The sequence below is a fragment of the Ailuropoda melanoleuca genome, chromosome 15 (assembly GCF_002007445.2).
Source record: "Ailuropoda melanoleuca isolate Jingjing chromosome 15, ASM200744v2, whole genome shotgun sequence".
Taxonomy (NCBI): domain Eukaryota; kingdom Metazoa; phylum Chordata; class Mammalia; order Carnivora; family Ursidae; genus Ailuropoda; species Ailuropoda melanoleuca.
The window spans coordinates 210,429-225,441 of record NC_048232.1 but is presented as its reverse complement, the minus strand read 5'-3'; the positions used below and the strand labels follow the sequence as shown (position 1 = coordinate 225,441).

General features: G+C 57.5%; 1 protein-coding gene across 1 annotated transcript in view; it reads left to right on the top strand.

Moving 5' to 3' along the window:
• DIP2C (disco interacting protein 2 homolog C) overlaps window positions 1–15,013 on the top strand; it is a 351,333-nt gene that overhangs the window by 241,312 nt on the left and 95,008 nt on the right. The window contains exons 10-16 of the mRNA XM_034644335.1: window positions 132–255; window positions 544–653; window positions 771–873; window positions 2,600–2,664; window positions 4,081–4,174; window positions 4,275–4,394; window positions 5,570–6,054. Of these exons, the coding sequence (XP_034500226.1) occupies window positions 132–255; window positions 544–653; window positions 771–873; window positions 2,600–2,664; window positions 4,081–4,174; window positions 4,275–4,394; window positions 5,570–6,054 (1,101 nt within the window). The remainder of the gene's footprint in view (window positions 1–131; window positions 256–543; window positions 654–770; window positions 874–2,599; window positions 2,665–4,080; window positions 4,175–4,274; window positions 4,395–5,569; window positions 6,055–15,013) is intronic.

The window sequence follows — 15,013 nt, the reverse complement described above, 5'->3', positions numbered from 1 at the left end:
GTTCGCGCCCCACACTGCTGGTCGTTCAGGGAGGTTCCCTCCATCCCAGAACCCAGGGGCGAGGCTGCGTTTTGCCAGGAACGCAGTCGTCCTTGCTGGCTTTGTGACTTGTGTCCCTGTCGCTTCCCCAGGACGCAGGAAGCCAGCAGATTGGGTTCTTGCTCGGAAGCTGTGGAGTCACCGTGGCCTTGACGAGTGACGCTTGCCACAAAGGGCTGCCAAAAAGCCCGACCGGGGAGATCCCGCAGTTCAAAGGTACGCCGCCGCCCGCAGCCTTGCTGGGGACTCTTCACGCAGGAAGGTCCTGCGTCTCATCAGGTCGTAGACGCGCTCTTGCACACGCGGCCGCCTCCGATAACACGTCACCTGTCGTCTGCCGTGTGGCCGGTTTAGCCAGCAGCGTATGTGCTGCTGACGTTGTCTGAGGCTTGACCCCCGCCTGGCTCGCGGTGCTGTCCCACGGGCCATGGGGAGGGGACGGGATGCTGCAGGCCTGCTTTCTGGGTAACGCTCCCCGAATGGGGCGTGTTCTCTGTTTCCAAGGTTGGCCAAAGCTGCTGTGGTTTGTCACCGAGTCAAAGCATCTGTCTAAGCCCCCTCGAGATTGGTTCCCACACATCAAAGATGCGAATAACGACACCGCGTACATAGAGGTGGGTCGCATGCGGGCTTCTGGCAGGCGGGCGGACTCTGGCCTGGCTGGGACAGCTGTGGGGTGTGGGTGCGCCGACCCTCGGAACCCCCATCTGCACGACATCCTCTCGTTTCAGTATAAGACGTGCAAGGACGGGAGCGTGCTAGGGGTGACCGTGACCAGGATCGCGCTGCTGACCCACTGCCAGGCCCTCACACAGGCATGCGGCTACACGGAAGGTATGGCTCCGATGGGAGAGCGCGTCCCTGGGAGGCGGGAGTGGGCCAGTCGAGGGACTGCGTCCGTCCCCACCCCCGCGGTAGAAGGAGTCTCGTGTTGGTGCGCAGCTCCGCAGACGGTACCTTCCCGTTGTCCTCACCGGGCCTCCTCCTGCGCAGGGGGACAGCACTAGGGCCCTTCTCAGGACGTCGGTGCCGGCGGGTCAGGCCCACCTTGTGGCCTCACTTAACCTCCCCAGAGGCCCTCTCCAACTTGCACCAAATTGCTGGGCACGGGTTCCGCCTGTGAAGTCAGGGGATGCCGCTCATAACAGTTGATTCCATGAGAATTCATCCCTGGGTGCATGTTAGGGTCTTTTTGGGATTTAAAAAAAAAAAAAAGGAAAGGAAAGGAAAAAGCCCGTGTTCGTCCGTCCCCAGCAACTCGGAGTCTCTGCTGGGGTTTGTGTAAGATCCCGGGGTGGCGGCCACAGCCCGGAGCGTGGTTTTCATGATGCACGTTCTTTCCCCTGAGCGGGACGGTCATGGAGGCCAAGCGCTGGGGTTGCCGGGAGTAGCCAGGCAACAGCGCTGACAGCTGCTAAACAGCAGGGTCCACGCAGATAACCCGCTCCCCCCGGGCTTCTGTGACCAGGTTCCCGCCCTGGGGACTGACCGGTAGCCCCACGGCATCGCCCTCCCCTGTGGAACAGTTGCTCTTTTCATGCTGTCCTCACGCTCTTGCTCTCTCCCCCCATCCTTCTAGTAATCTCCTTTGTAAAGAACAATTTGTTGGGGCCGTAGGAATGTTCTGGCTAATGTCCAGTCCCCGGACTAGTTTCCAAGATATTTTCCCATCGATACGTGTGGCCGCTAGTTACCACCACCCTGCTTGCCGGCACTTTCTGTTTTAATTACGATGCTGCCTGCAGCCTCATGACTCATGACCTGTACTCCTCACCCTGCTTCTCGGAGGTCCAGGGCTGTGGCCATGATGGGTGACGCGGAGGAAACACACACGCACACCCACACACTCCTTACTTGTGAACATAATATGCTTGCAGAAAATGGGACAAGGCCACTTCCTTTCAGCGTGGCCGCCTGTCCCCTGTGAAGTGAGGCCCACGGTACTGAAACTGTGGCAAGCCTCACAAGGAGGAGCGCGTGCAGACATGAACGGGTTGGTAAATGCCCAGCTGTGGACTGGCGGTGTTGGGCTGATGCCCACACCAGTGGACAACGGTGATTCCAGAGGCATTGCTCAGGGCGTCATTGACCCTCAGCGTGGCCCTTGTTCTCAGCCTTGTACTTTTAGTTCCCGTTTCTGCCCCTGAAACACTTGAACGCTGTTCTGTCGCTGCCCTTCCAAATCTCGGGCCTCCTTTGCGACCCCAACCCCAGCCTGAGGCTTCTGGTGATGTTCACTTTGCATTTGCTGGGAAGAGCTTTCCTTTCCTGGGACAACCCATGATGGAAATGAAAAGATTCTTAGAAAAGGACAAGGCAGGGAGGGGGGGCAAGTCCACAACAAGGAGGAGCGAAGTGTTTTAAGTGACATGTGAGGGGCTATCACTGTGGACATGTGTGTCAGGAGATTATCCAGAAGCTTCTCCAGGCAGGGGGCACAGTGTCCGCAAAGATACCGCGGACGCCCTACCAAGGCCTCTCCTGCCCCTGATATGAGGCTGTGTTTCCCTTGGTCTGTGCGTCTCGTGGGAGCAAACGCCTTCTGTTTCTGTCTGTGCAGCGGAAACCATCGTGAATGTGCTGGATTTCAAGAAGGACGTCGGGCTCTGGCATGGAATCTTGACAGTAAGTACGACCCCGTGTATGTATGCTGGTTGTGCTCTATGCCACGGCCAGAATTAGGGTCTGTGTGCAGGGCGGCTTGGGTAAGCCCCCTCCTCCCACATGGGGAGAAGAGCTGTCACCATTAGATGCCCTCGGCTATCTGCGAATGTGACTTCTGATGCCTCGTGCCCCCCGCGGGAGTGAGCACGTGGACCCTCCAAGGCCCCGGACCCCTCCGAGGCCCCGTCTCCCCCCCACCGCGGGACTGAGCACGCGGACCCCTCCGAGGCCCCGTCTCCCCCCCCCACCGCGGGACTGAGCACGTGGACCCCTCCCTGGGGACTCGCGGGAACCAGAGTTATCTCTCCTCCCTCCTCCTGGCGTTCAGACTGCAGCAACCGTTACTTGTGTCCTGGGTTTGGGGCACTTCTCCCCTGAGTGTGGTTTGGCTGTGACGTTCTCGCTCTTTGTCCTTTCTGTGAGTCTGTGGCTGCTTGGGAAGCCTGCTCCGTTAGGCTCAAGGGAGTGCCTCACGGGTCTCCCCATGGTGAGAATTGGGCTCCTGTGCCCCATCGTTGTTAGTGTCGTCTGATGAGGGAGGGCGCTCGGAAGCTGCAGGCGGGTTTGTGGAGACGCAGCCTTGTCACTTAAGACGCGCTCAGCCCTTAGAACACGCGCAGCGTGGCTGCTCGCAGGCTGGCCGTGTCTGTCATGTGATCTCCACGCCCTGCTTCTCTAAGCTTCTTGTGCAGGAACTGTGTCAGAGCTGGAAAATTCTAGCGGCTTGTAAGTGAGCGATGGGACAGAAATACGGAAACCAGGATTTGTGGTCTCTCAGGCAGAATTTGTGAGGACAGGGGCACACGAGCATTGTCTAGACTGAAAGTCAGGGGTCCACACTAGTCCTTCCTGCTGTGGTTTGTCTCTGCCCTGGATGCCCGGCGGGGGTAGGAGGTGGAAACAGCTCCACATGCACGCTCACGCGGAGAGCACAGGGTCCGGGACCCCCGGCTGGTCTCAGCCCTGCCTTCTGCGGCTCTGTGCCTCCAGGCACGTTGCCTGCACCCAGGTCCCCTGCACCACAGCGTGCCTACCTGTCCAACGCGGTGACGATCCTGCGTGAGGATGGTGCATCCTGATGGCGCGGCGAGCACTTAACCCACCGCTTCGCCCGGTGGTTGTGGCAGCGCCTTCACTGCTGTTGACGTCATTGTGTAGGGACCTCTGTGACAGGTGGTGTTGCTGTTGTCACCCACTGCTCACCGTTGCTCTGGACCTGCAGTTCTGAGTCATGTCCCCACGTCCAGCCTGGCGGGGGGGGGGGGGGGGGGGGGCAGGCCCGTTGTGTCCCACGTCCAGCCTGGGGGGGGAAGGTGGCCAGGCCTGTCGTGTCCCCACGTCCTGCTGCATTTGGCAGTCATCCCGTGTTTCTTCCAGAGCGTCATGAACATGATGCATGTCATCAGCATCCCGTACTCGCTAATGAAGGTCAACCCCCTCTCCTGGATTCAGAAGGTCTGCCAGTACAAAGGTGCGTCTGCGGGGGCCCTCAGGTGCCTGGTGCACTCTCTTCTGCTGTCTCACGGTCTGACGGTACGCTTACTGACGCCCTCCCCTCCACTGTTCCACAGCGAAAGTGGCTTGCGTGAAATCCAGGGACATGCACTGGGCACTAGTTGCGCATAGAGACCAGAGGGATGTCAACCTCTCCTCCCTCCGGATGCTCATCGTGGCCGACGGCGCAAATCCCTGTAAGTGACCCGGAGGGGCGCAGGCTGCCGGAGACAGCCTGGTTCTCCATGCCCCGTGTCTGCGCTTTGCTTTTCCTTTTGTAGTCGTTGCCTTGGTTGGAATGCCTTAAATTAATGACGTCCCGGTGTGACTCAGCGAGGCCTCAAGGCACCACAACAGGTGGTGGGGAGCCAGGAGCCCGCAGGCCCACGGCCCTGGGCTCGAGTCCTGGTGTTCCCACATCCTGATTCTGTAGAGAAAACCCTACCTCCTGGTTTTAATCCTTCTCTTTCTTTAACTGCAAAATGGTACCTCAATCCTAAGGTTTTATGAGGATTAAATGAAGTGGTCCCTGTGTCTTGGGATGTTTAGTGCTCAGGAAATAGTGACTATTATTATTTTATGGTCTACAGTTTTTTTATCGATTAGGAAAGTAATTTGTCATTGTCATAGAATTTCGTTACCAAACCCTTGGAAACACCACCCAGGTAAAGCAAATCAGCAGGCCCACAGAATGCCATCAACGTTCCTTGAGAAATACCGCTCTGGGCTGAAGCAAAACACGCAGGCTTGTTTTCGAAGAAAGTGAGGGAGCCAAGTGCAGGAAGGACGCCGTGTGTTTGTCTGTAAACAGCCCCGCGTGCGCGTCTGTACATTAAAGCAGCACATACCTTCTCAGAGGAGGTCAGGTACAAGAATGGGGGCTTGCAACCAGAGGATTTAGTGTTACTCGTATTCGTGGTTCTTCCATTTCCCAAAGAACTGCGTGAATGGTGAGCTGCTTTACCACAGGTAGTTTGAGCCGTCTGCCCGCGGGAAGCCAAGCTAACCTGCGTCAGGAAGGGGTCTCACGGGTGGACACCAAGTGGCGACTCCCCCGATCTCGCCAGGTGCGCTGACACAGGGGAGAGTTTTCTTGGCTTAGTTTAGACATACTCACCTCGCAGACTTGTTCATCAAACATGGTGGAGCAAGCCTCAGGGAAGGCTCATGGGCTCATCGGCCACAGAAACGTTTCGATACAGAGGTTACACTTGTAACCCTTGCGTTCTGCCGGCCTGAGAGGGTCATCTCGCACGGTAACGTCAGTAGTGTCTGTGCTGCCGACCTCAGCCTGACCTGAGAGGCGTTGGTGTTGGGGGTTTCAGCGCATCCCGTGCTTCCGCCAGCTGACTCTCATCTCTTTCACCGGCAGGGTCCATCTCGTCCTGTGACGCGTTTCTCAACGTCTTCCAAAGTAAAGGCCTGCGCCAGGAGGTCATCTGTCCGTGCGCCAGCTCCCCAGAGGCTCTCACCGTGGCCATTCGGAGGTACGGCCGGGCCCCCTGCAGGGCCGGGCGGGGCAGTGCGGCTGCGTGCCGTGGCTCGTGTCTGCGTGGCGGGAGGGCAGGACCCAGCCTGTTGGGGCCCAGCTTCATTTCCTTGCATGCGCTGGAATGGGTCCTTCAGGGTGGTCCACGTTCACTGGTCAGAAGCCCTCTGTCCCTCGGGGGCAGTGACCGTGTCTCCCAAGTAAGTGGATCCCTTGTGCACGTCCCCACATGTTCACCTGCCGGCATCCGCGTCGGGTGTTACTCGGGGGTGGATTGGGTGAATGCTGTCTGGTTCGAGTGCAGTGTTGCAGCTGGGCCTGTGGACATGCCCTGTGCGCCACAACATCCTGGACTTTTAAAAACCCTGGTTTTCTGAGCTCTTGAGTGGGGAATGGCCCATCACAGGGCTGCGGTGTGCACGTGGAGGCAGGGCCTGCACCGCTCATGCCCTCGGTCGTGGGTCGGTTCGCCTCACCACCTGGCCTCGTGTGTGTGCACCTGTTACGGGCGCCGTGGTTACAGGCATGTGAAGCTGGTCCCACCCAGACTGAGAGGTGCAGGGAAAGCCTGTCTGATTGTCACCCACTGTCCGCCATCCCCCCAACGTGGGAAGGGAGTGTTTGCATCGTCCGGTACTTCCAACTAGGGATCTGACTTGTTTTTCGGGATCTTTGCATTTGGCCGCTCATAAGGTTTTTATTCTGCGTCACACGAACGTGCTCCATTGTAAGAACGGGTGACCGAGCTTTCCGTGTACAACTCCTGGGAGCTCTGCCCTCGTTATGGAAAGGCTGGGCTTCCCAAAAGTACTCACTGGAAGTTTGTAAATAAGATGCTTCCTGACAATTTTAGCTGATAGTTAATGTAAAAGTAACCAGACTGTCTAACGGGCTGGGAGATCAGCAATCTGTAGAGTACCAGAAGCAAGCTTTAATTTTGATTGACCCAGAAATTAGAAGTCCATAACATAATACAAATCATGAGCAGCTAGCAGCTATGGCACCATGATCCAGAATCCAATCTTCACTTGTTAGGTGGCATCACTGCTGTCCTAGCGGGAGGCATTCCCCAAACAGTGTTCCGTGGAAGTCTGGCCTCGGACAGCACCCTGGAGGCCACGCTGGTGGATGGGCCAGTCCCGCATTCTTCCGAGGTCAGGATTTAACCATCCTGGTCGAGCCCGGGAGCAGACACTGGGAGATGCAGCCCCAGGTGCAGCCCCGCCACGGCCCGGCCCAGAGTCCCGGGCAAGTCCCTTCTCTCCGTGTTCTCCATCCCCGTGAAAGCATTAGGGTCGTGCCACCGCCACATCCCGTGTCCCCACGTGTCCCCGCACGTCCCCATGTGTCCCCGCGCATCACCATGCTTCCCCACACATCCCCCCATGTCCCCGCTTGTCCCCACGCATCCCCATGTGTCCCCGCTTGTCCCCATGCATCCCCATGTGTCCTCATGCTCCCCTTGCATCCCCATGCTTCTCACATGTCCCTGTATATCCCTATGCGTCCCCACGTATCCCTGTGCTCCCTACATGTCCCCATGCTCCTCGCACATCCCCACGTGTCCCCACATGTCCCCGCACGTCCTCGCCTGTCCCCATGCAACCCCCGCACAGACCTGCCTTGGCTGAGTCTGCACCATCATCAGGGGCCGGGAGGGGTGGTTTCAGAGTCCCTGTCCTCCAGTCACCGCAGCTGGTGGACGCCGCTCCTCCCGCGGGTGAGGCGGTGGACTGGTCAGCTCCCGCTCTGAGCAGCTGGGAGAGCAGTTACACTCGCAGACACGAGTCCGCCAGCCAGCCTTGCTGTGAGCTGAGCTGGCTTCTCTTGCAGACCCGCCGGCATCTCACAGCCGAGCACGGCCTGGCCGCCACTCTCACCCCCCAGGTCCCGTCTGCTCTTTCCCAAATAACCGCTAGAAGAGTGAGCAGCCAGGACAGGGCGGTGGACACAGATGAGCCCCTTGCGAGCCCTGCATCCTAGGACGCACGGTGGCTGGAGGTGACTGTGACGTGGCAGGGCATGCGGTGGCGGGCCGGCATGTGTCTCAGGGGAAGGTGACTCAGCACAAAGTGAAATGTGAGGCTGACGCCTTGGCTGTGTTCTGCCGTGCTCTCCGCGCAAAATCTCATGTAGCTCGTGTGAGTTCAGCATAGTATTGTGTTGACTGTGGTTCACCAGGGGTTAAAACGGGAAAGGGCTGTAGCTGGGGAATCGAGTCTGTTTCTGGCCCCAACGTACTACAGACGTTTCCTAACTCTCAGGGGTGAGGTGCGTTCACTTCATTTACACTGTCTGCGGACGCCGGCCCTTCTCGGGCTTGTCACTAACAGCCGTGGTCCCGTAGTGACCCCTGGGGAGCCACGGCAGCTGGAAACAGGACGTTCTCATGATTTCTGTAGATGTTACGTATCCGTGGACAGAAAGTAACGAGGAAGGGACGTGGAAACATCGTAAGACTAAGTACATGCTGTGGGGCGCGTGGCTTCCTTCCAGGGGTGACCGAGACCCCGCTGGGTACAGGGTCGCGTTGTCTGGTCTGCGTGGAGGTGGGACGGGAGCCCGTGTGTGTGAGCACACGCCACCATCAGGAAGTAGCCGTGCCGCTTTCTCCTCTGGGTTTTACAGTGTGACTTTCACACGGGGTTGTCTCAACTAATGGGGATTAATGTCAGCTTTTAAGACCATGGGACACATGGCTGCCACCACGTCCAGGTCGTGGAATGTCTGATATGATTCAGCCTCACATGTTCCCAGAGCTGCCAGATGCTTCCCGTGAGGACTACGAACCAGGGTGGGTGCAATGGCATCTTTGGCTCCTCTGCCCTGCAGAGGCCCCCCCTGTGTGTTCTCCCCTCCCTGTCAGTCTTGAGGGGCTGCCTGGAGGCAGGGCCACCCACAGCAGAGAACCGCTTCCTGAGCACACAGTTTCCAGAAAACTGGGTGACCAGAGAGGCCACTTTTCGGCAGGGGAAATTCGTTTCAAGGAGCTTTTGGTAAAAACAGGTCTGCTCGGCTGGGACCTGGAGGAAGGCCAGGGTGCAGTAAAACAGCTCTGTCCCCTTCTCTGTGGGGCCTTCCGTTCTCCCCATGAGCATTCTCCCCTGGGAGCCTGCGTCAGGCCCGCGTGTGCAGCCTGGAGGCACAGACGTGGCCGGGGTCTGAGCGCAGGCCACGGAGGTGGGCAGGGCGCTGCCGCGTTTCTCCTCCTCCTGCCCCCGGCCCGTCGCCCCTTCCCTGCTCTTCTCTCGTCAGCCTGGCAAGCGTCCGTGGGTGCCTGTCCACCAGGCACACAACCGTAAGCAAAGCGGGACCCGCGTGGGGCCTCAGGAGGGCAGACCACCCATCTCAGGCCGCGGTGGAAGTTGCCCTGTTGCTGTTCCTGAGTGAAGAGAATGGAGCGCACGTCCTCAAGTCGCACGCTGACCGACAGCCTGCTGCCCGTTCTGAGGTTTCGTTGGCGCACAGCCATGCCTGCTTATTCGTGTGTGGCCGGCCGGGCGCAGCTGACGGAAAGCACAGTGAACATTCTAGGCCCTGTGGCCCTTTACTGAGAAGGTGGTGCGCGAGCTGCGTCTGCGTGAGCTCCCAGCTTGTGGGGCTGGCTGGCGGCTCTGCGCACAGAAAGGCTCACTCTTTCCTCAAACACCGTTAATTGGCAGGCAGAGCGATTTCCCATCCATCGCTCCTTCGGTGAAAAATACCTGTACGGTGCGTCAGTAACACGAAGAAGCTGTCGGGTCTCCTAACACGTAGTCTGTAACCCTCGCTTATATTCTGGTTTACGGACTTTGATGTAAAGTGGTCTCTGCCTGGTGTCTCATCCTGAGCTTTTTCTCTAAGTGGAGACACCGTCTCCTCCCAGAGTATCCCAGGCTTGCCCGGCCACCTCCCAGGTCTCTAACAGCACCCGCCACTCCTTCAGTCGAGAATCCCAGGAATGCGCGTTAACGCTCGAGGCCGCACGTCTGGAAGGGGAAGTGAGAGACAGACGTCGCTGGAACCCACTTACCGGGTGCAGAGCCACGTTCCTGCCTCACGTGGTCAGTGGTGGCTCACGTGTTTGCCTCTGACGGGAGCAGCAAAGTTGCTCGGGGAGACGGCTGAGCCCGACGGCTTCTGCATTGTCCTGTCCTTGCCAAAGCCGTGACGGTTTAAATGTGTCCGCTCGCTTTGCTGTGAAGCCTCTGGGCTGCCTCTTTCAGAATAAAGACATGAGCCCTGTGCTTGGGGGTGGCCCAGTGTGTCCTGAGGACTCTCGACGATGGTCCGCTGGCCCCGGGCCTCATGGTCACTCGTGGTGACCCCTTGCACTTTGCTCCTGCATAAAACAGGAGCCATAAAATACACAGGGGAAAAGGTGTGGTTTTAATGCTAAGATGTTTGTGTTTCCCTGTCGACGTAATGGTTGTAGTCAAGTCAAGATAATTTTGGAAAAGATCCTTGTAAGAAGTGGAGGGTCTTCAAACATTTGGTTCCATCCCTTGGAAGTGCTCACAAGCACGTAAATGTCTCTGCGCCGTTACCACCATCCTTCTCGGTTTCACACCCGTCCGTGCCTGTGACCAAAACTGAAACAGAAGGATAGTCTTGAAATCTAGACTAAAATCCCCACAGAGAACCCCAAAACGAAGAAGCAGGCTGCGGGTAGCAGTTCTTAAAACCAGTACTTTCGGACAGCGCCTCATGTGGTCCTGGCTGAGTGACATCACGTCCCGGAGCCGTCCCGGGTCCCCGGAGACGCAGCCTCTGAGTGCGCGCTCCCGCCCGGAGCGGCTCCAGAAGACCGCTCCCCGCTCCGTCCTGGTAGACACGGGCGAGGAACCGCGATGTGGGCCCAAGGCCGTGTGCGGGGGAGCTGCGTGATGGTCAGCGCTTCAGTGGGGTTTGGGCCTCACCGTACCCTCTGGGAGAGAACCGGTGGGTCCAGTGGACACAGCTCAGGCTGCACCGCGAGACTGGGCAGCTGGCGGGTGCTGTGGCGTCTCCCACCCTGCGTGGTCTGCACAGAGCTGTCTAGATTCGGGACAGTGCTTCTAAAGAGTGTCATCGTGATTTCAAGGCCACCTTATGCAGCAGAAAACGCAGGGGTCTTTACAGTGACTGACTCTCTACCGGGTCCCCATGGACCAGTTATCCTCCGAAACACTGGATTTCTCCACCTACAGAGGAAGAAGATACAAACACGTGTGTCTGCTAACACGTGTGCACACCCCCCGGTCCCCGACGTGAACACGCATGTCTCCTAGCACATGTGCACACCCCCCGGTCCCCGATGTGAACACATGTGTCTGTTAACACGTGTGCACACCCCCCGGTCCCCGATGTGAACACACGTGTCTGCTAACACGTGTGTACACCCCCAGTCCCCTATGTGAACATGCGTGTCTCCTAGCACATGTGCACACCCCCAGTCCCCGATGTGAACACACGTGTCTGCTAACATGTGTGCACACCACCCAGATAGGGATAGGAACATGAGGTACAACTGTAGCGTTCCCAGTGGAGTTAGGAATAATGGCGTAATCCAAATCAAGACGGGTCTCTGGGCACAGCGGCTGTCCCACGCCTATCCCCTTGTTAGATGCCATTCCTCCGTCTGGTGGCCGTCTCCTCCCACGTGACTGAGGCTCACAGCACGTGTGGACCTGTTGCACACCGACGGCCACACGGATAAAGCCACCGCCATCAGCCTTGCACGGAGGTGAGTGGAGGTGATGAGGACTGGTGGTCAGTCTCGTCGGGAGAGGAGGGAATACTCACATTTGGAACCTGTTTCTTTCACTGACCTGTCACAGTTAAGTCATTTTCAAACAAATAGGACAGACACGGCACTTGCTTGATTTTATAACATGTCCCTCTCTGTGAATAGAAGGGAAAACTCCCCGTTCCTGGTGTTGTGCGTGAACGACCATCCAGAGAGGATGGGATAAATTCTTGCTTTTGCAGAGCGAGCCCGTGCACTTAACTTCATGTTGGGTTATTTTCTCCCCAAGCACAGTGGGGACTCGGGAATTTCCACACGTGAACGGTAGAGCTGGGTTACTGAGTAAAGAGCGCTTTATTCATTCCATTCAAGCTGCTGTGAGTGGGGGGTCCAGGATGGCTGGTGGTCCCAGGGTGAGGACAAGATGGGCAATCTCTTCGACATCTTTATGAAGGGCAGCATGGGAGGGGTTGCACCCTCAGATTTTGTTTCTATTCGTAGGATAATTTATAAAGAAGAGAAGTGTTGGCTGCTAGGTCACCTGAGTCTGTTGGAAAGAGAGGCCTGCCCCCCTTTGAGGGGAACTGACCACCCCTCGTTCAGTTGGGTTTGAGGTCTGACATTGTCCTTTCTTCTCTTGTCCTATGCTTAATAACCTCCCCAGGGCGGCTTACTGAGCCGGGTAACGAAGAAGAGACTGGGCTTCCAGTAAGCAGCTCGGAGCTGCTGATTGCTCGCTTGCCTTTTAGTGCATTTGATTAGGAAACGATGCTCGGTTACTGCGTGGTCAGCACTGAAGAGGAAACTGGGAAACTGGAGATGTGTTCCATGAGTCACGACTGTGGGACTTTTGGTCTTTTCCGGAATACTCATCTGTCTGTGGTTTTCTTCTGTGAGACACGTATTACGTGGATCAGCCGGCCAAGGAGCTACGGCAGAGCCGCCAGCCACGTGGGTTTGCCCTGTGTGGGGACAGCCGTGCACACCCATCAGCTTCTCTGGCCGCTCCGAGCTGTCCTGTGCAGAGCGGAGAGCTGGGGCTCGCAGGTTGGTGCCCATGGCTGTTGGCTATCTTGATGTCCCTCCTCTGGTAAGCAGGAGAACACCTGTCACCAACACCAGACTGAGTGTACTTGAAGGTTCTAGGGCCCAGAGTTTTCAACGGGAGCCTCGGACATCCCACCTGTAACCCAGGCAGGGTGCAGAGCTGGTCCCGAGAGCCAGCCGTAGGACTCTGGCCGTGGTCTGGGGACAGCAGCCGGTGCCTGGCTTCCTGTCCAACCAACCATACGTTTGCCACGGTATTTAATCATCTTTCTTTAAAACTGTCACCGTCCAGGTGTGTGTTTTGTGTTTCCTTTCTCTTTGAGGATTAGTTGTAAAATTAAAAATATTGGAGAGATACGACTTTATGATGCATAAACTCATCTGTGGAATTATTTTTAAAAAGGGCAAAATGTAAAATGAAAACCAGCAGATTGTTTTCTGGTCCTGTGTATCTCTGGGATTGCTGTCTGGTTCTGCTCCCAGGTCTGGAATACAGAGGATAGAACCCACTTTTTAAAGCTATGTTGTGGTGTTGATTGAACTAAAAAAATATTCTGTGGGCTCTTTAACCTCAAGGTATTATTTCAGTACCTTGATGCTTTCGCAGTGAAAGGGTAATAATTACGGAAAGCAGTAGTTAAACCCACAATTCCAGAGTAAAGATGCCCCTTTGCTACCTGAATCACGCTGCAGGTTGAAAACATCCCCCCTGGAAGTTACAGAGCTGGGAAGACCCGAGGGAGGGGCCTGTGCGGCCGGATGCCCGTCCAGGGCCGGAGCTGGACTCGGACCGTTCTGCCAGCCACTGACCCAGGGTAAAAATAGCGAACAAGCCTGTGAACTGAAGTGGGATTTTCAGGAATGGTTTTGACTGCCCAAAAGTCAGACGTGGGGATCCATAATCTTATTTTTATAACACAAGATAAAATACATTGTTGGTGATTTTAATCTGGAAGTTTTAAATTCAGACAAAATTTTAAAACTCCTTTGAGTGTAACACAGTTGGCAGGCGAGCCTCGCCACCCCGAACTGGAAACTTGGCTTAACTCAGTAGCGTCGAAGAGCCAAGGAACGTGTTTCCTTGGTGAGTCGTCGGGACCGCTCGCCGGCAGGAGTGCATTCTGCTCTGTCTTGCGTTTGGTTGGACGGTGACAGAAGCGTGCTCCGCTGGAGACGTACGTACCACGCGCAGAGAGCAGGTCATGCTTCCCCGCCGGTGCGCGCCCAGTGCCTGCCCAGAGACGCGGCAAAGTCGCCAGGGCAGGTGGAGAACAAAGCTGGCAAACGATCTGTGTGCTGTGATCCATTTTCTGGCTGGAAAAGATTCAGTATCTCTACACGGTCTCTTTCGCAAGAAGAAAACCTGAAAGCTAGTACTGCGGCGGGCAGGTGTGAGAGCGTTGGGGAGGACACCCCCTCTTTATGTTATAGAGCTCTTAAAGCAGAGAAAGGGGAAGAAATCACACTAAATAGCTCTGCACTCAAAGGTGTGCTGTGTCGACCTTGCATCTTTCCCTGTCACTGAGCCGGCAGTGTGGGTGTTCGCTGGGTTGGGAGAGGCGCTCTCACCCTGAGCGTTGAAGCGGGATGCACCTATTCACGGGTTTGACCAGAGTTCTCCTGAAACCCGCATTGCCGGAGTGTTCCCTGAAAACGTTATTTCTGTTCAAACAAGTACTCAGCGTCCATGGCTCGGCACCCTTCAAAGGGCGTTTTCACCTGCCGCTGTGACTTTATCCGGGCGGCGGCTGCGGAAACCGAGGTCACGTTCATCTGTAGAAAGACTTCAGTCACGGACGGCAGTACCAGACACGAGCAGCAGGGCCGCTCCCCGCAAGGGACGCCCTCCGTCCACAAAAGAGGACCTCGCTGGTCAAAGGCAGAAAGACGGCCCCTCACTCACACACGCTGATGGCCCCGCAGCTTAGAAGTGCCTTTTCCGGGAAGGCAGTGTTCCGGGAGGCACTTTGATGCCCTGCGTGCGCCCCGTGCATGCACCCTGTGCATGTGCCCCCGTGCGTGCGCCCCGTGCGTGGACCCCCGTGCGTGCGCCCCGTGCGTGCACCCCGTACGTGTACCGCCGTTCGTGGACCCCCGTGCGTACGCCCCGTACGTGTACCGCCGTGCGTGGACCCCCGTACGTGCGCCCTCGCGTGCGCCCCCGTGCGTGCATCGCCGTGCGTGTACCCCCGTGCGTACACCCCGTACGTGTACCCCTGTGTGTGTACCCCCGTGCGTACGCCCTGTACGTGTACCGCCGTGCGTGGACCCCCGTACGTGCGCCCCCTTGCATGTGCCCCTGTGCGTGCGCCCCCGTGCGTGTACCCCTGTGCGTACGCCCCGTACGTGGACCCCCGTGCGTGGACCCCCGTGCGTGCGCCTCCGTGCGTGTGCCCCGTGCGTGGACCCGCGTGCACCCCCGTACGTGTACTGCCATGCGTGGACCCCCGTACGTGTACCCCCGTGCGTACGCCCCCATGCGTGCGCCCCCTGCGTGGACCCGCGTGCGCCCCCTTACGTGTACTGCCGTGCGTGGACCCCCGTACGTGCGCCCTCGCGTGCGCCCCCGTGCG